The 9484-nt window shown below is 37.7% G+C and overlaps 1 protein-coding gene across 1 annotated transcript; it reads right to left on the bottom strand.

The window, feature by feature from the left end:
- Positions 1 to 2849: 2849 nt before the first annotated feature.
- Positions 2850 to 9098, bottom strand: msmo1 (methylsterol monooxygenase 1). Its single transcript, XM_074629509.1, has 6 exons — positions 8945 to 9098; positions 6099 to 6392; positions 5850 to 5998; positions 5317 to 5443; positions 4996 to 5150; positions 2850 to 3315 (listed from the first exon to the last, which is right to left on the bottom strand). Exons 2-6 carry the CDS (start codon positions 6351 to 6353, stop codon positions 3126 to 3128), a joined length of 876 nt encoding a protein of 291 aa, XP_074485610.1. The 5' UTR covers positions 6354 to 6392; positions 8945 to 9098; the 3' UTR covers positions 2850 to 3125.
- Between the last annotated feature and the right edge of the window lie 386 nt (positions 9099 to 9484).

Raw genomic sequence — 9484 nt, 5'->3', positions numbered from 1 at the left:
TCAAGGTGTACACATCCGGTCACAATTTTTCAAAATAAAGGCTTTTCGTCCTCCCTGAGGTGAGCAGCAGAAGGTGTTTTTGTAGGTATTTTTGTATTCTTAAAGGGACTATTTGTAACTTTCAGAAATGCTTGTTAACAGCGACACCTGTGGCCGTTAAGTCAACGAAAGTCAGCGTCGGGCTCGCGCTTGTGCTCGCTCTAAATAGACGTGAACGAGCATCGCTCAAAACAGTGAGGCGACACACGTCAGCTAAAACCACAATACCACTCTATATTTCACCTGCTTGGCAGTAATGTTAGCTGACCAGACGAAGGTCTCTCCATGAATCAATGCTGATCCTAGTGTTGGCTTTTCCTGCCTCAGCCTCCCGACCGCGGTCCGAGGGAGACACCGGTACCCGGTCGGAGGTGATAACGTTTCTCGCTGTGGAGCCCCGCCACTTCACAAGACACGGGAAACCTCTGTTGGTCTGGAGGAGCTGCAGCAGTTATCTCTGCACAAACGTCCACTGTACATTTACTAGATATTCTCAGAGCTAAACTAACTCTTCTGCCGTGTGTAGAGGTGGAGCGAGCTGAACGAGCTGAACTGTTTAACAGACGGGCTTCACTAGATATAACTTTGAGGTTTTGGTGCTTCTGTGTAGTTTGTGTTGGAGTCTGAGTCTGAACAGTGTAGCCACACGAGAGCGCGCATGGGACACCGACCCGGATTGATTTATACGTGTAAGAAGTTACAAACAGTCCCTTTAATTAATATTGAACAATTTATATTTCCATAAGGCTTTTGATTGGCATTGGCTATTTATCTTTGCTTATGACACGGCTGTGTTGAATACTTGATTCTGATTGGTCAATCACGGCGTTCTGCGGTCTGTAATTCCTTTATAACAGACTGTTGCTATGTATAGCAGACCGTTGCTATGGCCGCAGTTCTGATGTCGGACTCTGGCGGACCGTTTTTGTGTCAAATTATTTATTTTTGAGTAAGCAGACATTTAATAAGCGGGATAATGTACAGCTAGCGGGTCATTGTTGTGAGAGAATCCCCTTCAGGGCGATGAGAGTCCACCATTTGTGCAGGATCGCCATGTCGGGGTTTTTTTCACAACAATGACCGGCTCGCTGTACGTTATCCCTCACTTAAATTAGGATTGCTTTTCAATTTACTATCACAATTTATATCCTACAAAAGAAGGCTGCAAAAACACAATAAATACTCAAAAGCTACAAAGGAGATGTTTTTTTTTTATTTGCGTGTTCAGTCTATGTGTCATGACTCCTTTGTGTACTTTAAAAACATGTTATTATTGTGTGCATTTTGCTGCAACAATCAATTAATTAATCGATCATCAGGAAATTCATTATCAAGTGTTTATGACGATTGCTTTTTCTGTTTTGTATCATCGATCTCTATTTTATATTATTGTAAATATAAAATCAAAAGAGAATAATTAAGGATAAAGTGCATGAGTTTGAGTAATGCAAGTTTTTGGAAATAGCATTATTGATGTAATTGTGGTAGTGCTACAGTAGTAACAGTACATTTGTCTTGGCTAAGACTTTTGGACTGTTGGTCAGACAAATCAAGTAATATAAAGATGTCACCTCGGGCTCTGGGAAACTGTTTGGTACTTTTCACTATTTTCTGTCATTAATCGCAAAGATAATCAACAGATTGAGTGATAATGAAAATAACTGTCAGTTGCAACTCTACTGCAAACCCAAGCAGGTAATATGTGATTGTGTTTTTCTATTACAGAGCACCAAAGTATATAGAGCTACGAAAAATAACCCATAATCAACTCTGCTGGGGGAAAACAAATCCTACAACAGAAAATTAAGTGTGAGTAAAGCAATTAATTTGATTAATTTTATTTATTAATGTATTTCAGAGTATGTTGGACCATGTTATCGATGTATTTACTCATGTGTTTATTAACTCAGTTTTGGTCTTTCATATAAATCTGCCTCACTTCCTGTTTGGTATCTGCTGCTGCTGGCTGACTTGACGCAGCAGTAGGGGTGTGTCCACAGTGCAGCAGAGAGGAGATGGAGGGAACCTACAGCATAATAAACTAACACTTTCTCCATCAACACACTACAACAGAGTCTACAGAGGAACACCAACAGGGAAGATTCACATCTGTGATGCTAGAAATATCTGAGCCTGAGCAGTCGAAGATGTGTAGAAGTGTGTCCATGTGTCAAAAATGAACAATATCTTATTAATACAGAGGCTTTTATCATAATCTGATGAGAAGGAAGCATTCTTTTTAGAGCTGCAACGATTAATCGATTAGTTGTCGACTATTAAATTAATCGCCCATTATTTGATAATCGATTAATCAGTCATTTTTTAAGAAAAAAAAGTAAAAATTCTGATTCCAGCTTCTTAAATGTGAATATTTTCTGGTTTCTTTACTCCTCTATGACAGTAAACAGAATATCTTTGAGTTGTGGAAAAAATACTACTTTACACAACCAAACTCCTGTTCAAATAGGTTCATTTATTTATGATAAAAACAGAAAAAAAACATATTCAAGGTTTCTTTTTGTAAAACCAATACAACATTTATTTATTTATTTGTACAGTCTTAAACAAAATAGGCTTGAACAACCTGGAAGTGCCATTATGAGCCAATCCCTTTTCATCAAAAAATATACATGGATTTGCGTCAAACATGCCTGACTTGAGTTTAGAGAGTTCCCGCTGAGATGCAGCGTCACTCTGACTCAGTTTAACTAAAGAGGAAGCGCTAAAGTGCTCAGACATTCAAAGGTAAACGAAAGCATTTCACAAGAAGGTCATTATCATTCAATGACCAAGCAAAGCAACAATCAAAATGAGGATGTTGATGGTTTTTTATTCAGCCAGCAGCTGTTGACAGAAGGAGCAGACAAAAATACTTCTTTTGCAAAAAGGCACAGAAGACGGACTGAAGTCAACATGCAGTCCGATTCAGAATCAGTACACGTGTGTGTGTGAGTGTGTGTGTGTGTGAGAGAGAGAGAGGGGAAAAGCAGCACTGTTTGTGTGTCTGTCCAACCCACTGTCTCCTCCCTCCTCCTGACAAACCAGTTGAGTGTATGAACCGTATAATGGTATAAACTGAGAGTGGTTTACTGCTCCTTCTTGTCTCCCTGTTTCTGCAGGTGCTTGTTGTACTGGTTGTCCGTCTTCAGCAGCTTGTCCCACCAGGTGAAGGTGGACGAGTAGTTACCCGTGAAGTTCATGTGGTGAAAGTCGTGGAAACGGGTGCCGGCGTAGAACGGGATCAGGTGGAGCGGGTTCAGGGGGATGTCATAACCACTGAGAGGGAGCGAAGAAAAAAAGGGGATTCAGAAGTCTGTCATTCAAAGAAATCACCACTAGTTGTTCTGTGTCAGATATTAAAGTTGCAGTTTGTAGGATTTGGCGGCATCTAGTCAAGACAATTTTATTTGTATAGCCCAAAATCATAAATCACAATTTTGCCTCAGGGGGCTTTACAATCTGCACGGGGTACGACACCCTCTGTCCTTTACAGTGCGACACTCTCATCAGATGAGGAAAAACTCCTCCAAAAAACCCTTTTAACAGGGAAAAAAGAATAAATGGAAGAAACCTCAGGAAGAGCAACAGAGGAGGGATCCCTCTTCAGGTGTGCAATAAATGTCGTGTGTACAGAGTAACACCATAATGAAAATACAACACAGACAATCCATATGACAAAAATTAGTACATATAATGTGAACATATGTGAAGGGGGGATTCAGATAAGATAGATAAACTCGGAAAAAAAAGTTTGGAAATTTGTGTTTGGTCGATTATTTCTCTGTTGTTACAATACTAATTGGCATTGTAGTTTACATCGTTGGAAAGCCTGTCTATTTACCTTCACAATGATGTCCAACTTGTAAGGATCGTGCATTTGTGCGATGAGCAGCACAGCTGATTATGTGAGTAGCGCCCAAGTGAAATTTGCCAAAATTCTCTGCCAATGCTAAACAGTGAATTCTCCTGTTGGTATTGACTCTTGTTTTGAGCTCCAGGTGCTGCCAATCAGGTGCCTGATGTGCATGGGGCCTGCTGGGTCCCGCGCCCTGCTAAAGGGATCATTTGGTGTCTATTCCAAGCATCGGCATGCCATGTTTGTCTGGCTAAGGCCCGCGCGAGAGGGCAAGTTGAAGCTGGTGTTCCGCAAAACTTGTTTTGTGTATTGTTTTACATTTTGTAACTTTTGTGACTTATGTATGTTGTACGTTATATGATTAAATTATTTTATTAATGATAGAAATTACTAACAAAGATTGTGTAGTTTAGAATCAGTGGATTATTTAATAATATATATAAAATAATAATGAATAAAATGTTCTTAAAATTTTTAAAAGCAAGTTGCAAAGTCCTTTGCAAAAAGATATAAAACCAGGAAAATGTATGGATCAGAGTGAAATAAAATATAAATAAAATAAAAATATTTTTTTAAATTGAATTAGATTTGATTTAAAATTAAATTTTAGCAAACTGATTTTAAGCTAAGAAAGTAGAGTAGTAAGACATAAGACATCTTAAGTATAAGACATTGTGAATTTGTGGTATTGTTTATGCCACCCCATGTCTTTTGAGTTCTTTTTTCTGTATGTGCATACAAGTCTTCAGTATACATGTATGTGTATGTAAAATAATGGAAAAATATAAATGTATTATACTAATAAATATCTCAATAGGGATGAGTTCTATGTGACCTGATAATATGATAGTAACATCTGGTGTTCTCTGTGGCCCTCTAGTGGTCGACGTCTTACATTACAGACAGAGTTGACACAATGAGAAAGTGTAGTACTATCGCCTCCCTGGCTGTTGTAATCGGTGATGTAATTGCTGCTCTGCTTATCGAATACTTAAAGTAAATGTTTGCTCTCTTTAGAGTCGTAGTGATAAACGGTCAAACAAAGCTCTATTTCTACCTGCAGAGAGGGAAGGAAAGGGCGTAGAGAAAAAGTGTCCTACCTGTGGACGTCGATGGTCTCCAGCAGGCGGAAGGACACCCAGGCCCACAGGAAGAAGACGTGGTTACAGAAGATCATGATGCCAATGAAGAAACCGGCTCCCAGGATGAGAGTCTCAGCAGGATGAGCGTATTCTGCCTGCATGCCGAACGGAGCCTAGGAGGGACAGCGGAGACACTGGGATGAAGACATGTGCATGTGCTTGTGTGTGTGTGTGTTTGTGTGTGAGAGCTACAGCATCATTAATAAGTAACTCTTCAGTAAAGAGTTTAACCAGAGAATGTTGTGCTTATTTATCTTGTCATGTGTGTGTTGTACTCACGGTGAACTCGTGGTGGACTTTGTGGATGTATTTGTAGATTCTGCGGTGATGCAGCAGGCGATGGAGGAAATAGTGCCACGTGTCTTCAACAACAGCACAGCCGAAGCACTGAGTCAAGACGTACGGCCTGAAGAGAGAGGAGACGAAGACGAGAAGAGAGAGGAGACGAAGACAAGAAGAGAGAGGAGAAGCACACTGAGTTATCCCAACTAACAGAGTTTACTGCTGGATCCCACTGAAGGTCCTTAGACGAATGGTAGCAGATTTCAGATTCAGATTAATTCTTTATTGTCCTCTATAAGTAAGAAAAATAGACAAAATAATTCTTAATCAATTAAATGGACGACTTCTGATAAGGTAATGCAAAGTGAGTTTGCAACAAGAGACAAATAATACATTCATATATGTTGCATTCAAACCTTGTTTTGGATGATTGCAAACACACGTGTGGCAGTTGTATAAATACTCTACTCTATATCTAGGGTGCTTTGAATACGACGCGTTCAGGTCTGTTTTATTGAACTTCCACTCACCAGCGCGGCATTGAGTCCCAGTCATACGGGATGTTGAAGAATTCAGTGAAGTAGTAAGTCCCACAGATCAACGGCAGCTGGATACAGAAATGGTTGAACAGCAGCATCTTGAAACATCTCCACTGTTTCTCCCACGTCTCTGGCTTGTCCTACACACACACACACACACACAAGGTTTATTAAATAATAATGTCATCTTAGATTCTGAAAATAAAAATCATAACAACCAAAAAAAAACAACACACAAACCTGTTGGATCTTGTATTTCTGCATGAAGGGCATGAACTGGAAGAGGAAGCCAGGCAGGCAGAACAGGAAGTAGATGAACTCGTGGACGATGAGCGACCCCCAGGTGGCAATCTGGAACTTGGTGTAGTTGTCCATCATGTAGCCCCAGGCGTGTTTCAGTGAGGGCTGGAAGGGGTTTTCTGGCAACACCGCGTCTACATACTCCGCCGCCAGGTAGGCAGAGCTCAAGATATCTGCCGTGCCGTTCACCTCCATGATGGACAACGCAAGGTGACTGACGGTCTAGAGAGAAGACTGGGAAAACAGGAACACAGTGTTACACTCTCAGACAGGACGTATTATTACAGCTACGGGTGGACAGATAATACTCTCAGTCATGTTAGTCCACTACAAGTTTGTCTTTTCAATAAAAAAAATGATAATGTGAAGAAAGGAAACTGGATAGTCCATTCCACTTATAGCAGAGACATCATAAAAAAACAATAGATAATAAAAACTGCCATAATATGATGAATTTAAAATCATTATTACAAAACAATTAACTTTTACACTCCAATCTATCTCACTTTTAATCACCGTTTACAATGTGTGCTAATTATAAACCATCAAAAGTTCAGAAGCTTTAGTTTGCAGTACATATTCAGTTTCTAACTGAGTTATTGTAGTTTGCTACCACGTTATAATGTAATGTCTAATCATGATATAGTAATCAATACTTTTTAAACACATTTTCTGAATATACAAATACACTGAAAATATAATCAAACACTACTGGACTTATAGACATTTATTAATCCAGTTTTTTCCCTGTAAATTGAAATGTGAACTAATTAAAACTACACCAAAACACAGACGCCTTGTAAAAATTACATTAATTATCAGCAAATTACATTTAGTAAACTAAATACTATTTGAAATAATAAATGCTATTTACAAGCATGCAGAAACACTAGTAATAGACTGTGATGTAAGAACTATTCAGTTACTTTATCTAAGTAAAATCTGTTATAACACCACGTAAAAGTGAAGAAGTGTTATCAGCAAGTGTTATATTACATGATTAGATTATTATCGGTGCATTAACATATTTGCAGCATTTTAAATGTTGCAGCTGTCGATGTGGATCTGTTAACTACTTTATATAATGTTGGATAGTTTAATCTATAATCATGCATAATATTTTATAAATGGACAATAGCTTTTGTATGTAAAATCTGAATCTGCAAAGTAACTGTAGTTGTAATATAAATGTAGCGCAATAAAAAGTACAACAGAATTGTAGAGTAGAAGTAAGAAAAAAAATTAAAAGTATCATTACATGTAAATACTCCAGGAAATCAGGCTTCAAGTACCATAAAAATGTACTTGAGTGCTGAGTAAATGTAATCCTCCACCACTGCAGAGTTTTAAGACATTACACCACTGAAATACATGCAATAATTACTAAACTCACAATTTAACTCATTTAGATCACAATTTACACTGTGCACTTATATTAAGTGATTATAACAACATATAATGATCTCATCGTTAATATTTACTCATTTTACAGGTGTTAATGTGTTTTTATTATTGCTTTGAAGAAAACTAATGGTGGTACACTATGACAGAACACCATGTACCAATATACAAAGGTGGAATGTAATAAAGTACATTAACTCAAGTACTTACTGTAAGTACAATTATGAGGTACTTGTACTTTACGTTACTTTATACTTTTACTCCAATCCATTTAGAAAGCAAATATTGTACATTTTACTCCACTACATGTATTTGACAGCTTTAGTTACTAGTTACTTTGCATATTCGGATTAATAATAGAAAATAAGAAAAATCAATTAATACATTATGATGTTTTTAATCACAGGTTAAGTTACCCAGCAGTATATAAAGTACTTAAAATGAGCTCCACTTGTTTATTTATTTTGCCCAATTTAAGACTATACAACATAACAAAAAATAAATAGATGAATAATATACAGTGCAGGAAGAGGCAAAAAACCCACTGGGCTTATCTGAAGCCTCCACCTAGAGACAAGATTAATATAAAGAGATAATATGACTACATAATAGTGATAACAAAACAATTAGGACAATATATATATATAATAACAACAATAACAATACAGTAAATATATATATAAAAAAAGTGTGTGTGTGTGTGTGTGTGTTTGTGTGTGTTTGTGAGGAGGATATTGATTTAAATATCTATAAAGATTTCTGGGCAATCTTAACCAAATAACATTGTCAGTGGGAAAAAATTAAAAACATAAAAACAGATACATGGACAACATGGGGAAAAGCAATTTGTGATGTACACATGCATCACTAATTATAATCCAATAATATATATATTATTCTGAAGTGGGCCATTCTGCATAATGAGTACTTTTTTCTTTTGATACTTTAAGTAGGCCTATATTTTAATGCTAATACTATAGTAGTTGTAGTGTGTATGTAGTTTTACTTTAGTAAAAGGTCTTAATACTTCTTCCACCACTGCCAATAAATATTATTTGAATCAATAAATTCTGCACGGAAGCTGCAGAATCACACTGTTAGTGCACCAACATAAACAGCTCAATGAAACAAGCAGACAAACAATCACAGCCGCGAAACATTTCATTACATCCCTCCAGTATAACCGGACACTATTTCATGATTATTAATGAACTATTTATGTGTTTTAGATAACAAAACAGGACAACATGTTCCCAACTTGCTGCTTCTCGACGTCTGCTTCTATTCCTCGCTCAAATACATAAACAACAGATGTACTTTATCAATCGCTGCTAGAATAAATCATATAAATATCTTATATTCAGCTCAGGACGGTATAAACTCACCTTTCCGTGGTACGTCCCGTCTACCTGAGAGTCAGAGACGGTCGGCCGGGTGAAGTACAGTCATATGGAGCGATCTGATTGCTCGAGAGGAGAGCAGAGTGACGTCAGGGGGCCGAGCGGCCTCGCTGATTGGTCCGCTGGATGGAGCGATGATAGTGAGACTGTATGTTTCTACAGCGACAGCCAATCAGAGGCGAGCTCTGCTTTCATAACCTGCTCAGTGATGATGGGCTGTATGAAGAGAGGGATGGGGTGGTCAGGAGAACTTTGAGTCATAATGCACATACATGTGTGTCTTCCGGCTATAATCTACATTTGTGACTCCAATGTCAACTTTGGAAATGGTGTAGAGGCGTTGAGACAAATAAACTGATGTATAAAGTTTAAAAAAGTTTAAAGAGTAAAGTATAAAGTTTTAAATTCAATTAAAGCACCACTAAACTGATTGTGAATTATATTTCCTGTTCTCACTGTTACTCCTGCTGGTTTACAAACAACTAAATGGTTTAGGGACAAAATACATTTCTGATCTTCTACTAT

This window comes from Sebastes fasciatus, chromosome 3, assembly GCF_043250625.1.
Source record: "Sebastes fasciatus isolate fSebFas1 chromosome 3, fSebFas1.pri, whole genome shotgun sequence".
Classification (NCBI taxonomy): Eukaryota; Metazoa; Chordata; class Actinopteri; order Perciformes; family Sebastidae; genus Sebastes; species Sebastes fasciatus.
The sequence above is the reverse complement of the archived record's forward strand: the minus strand, read 5'-3'. Positions and strand labels throughout refer to the sequence as shown.

Bases quoted from the DNA above. Each gene is read 5' to 3' on its own strand.
- msmo1 (XM_074629509.1), bottom strand. From the start codon at position 6,353: ATGGAGGTGAACGGCACGGCAGATATCTTGAGCTCTGCCTACCTGGCG. The intron at 5,151-5,316 runs GTGAGTACAACA...TGTCCCTCCTAG, and splicing joins AAGTCCACCACGAGTTCACC to GCTCCGTTCGGCATGCAGGC. The intron at 3,316-4,995 runs GTAGGACACTTT...GCTCCCTCTCAG, and splicing joins GAGACCATCGACGTCCACAG to TGGTTATGACATCCCCCTGA.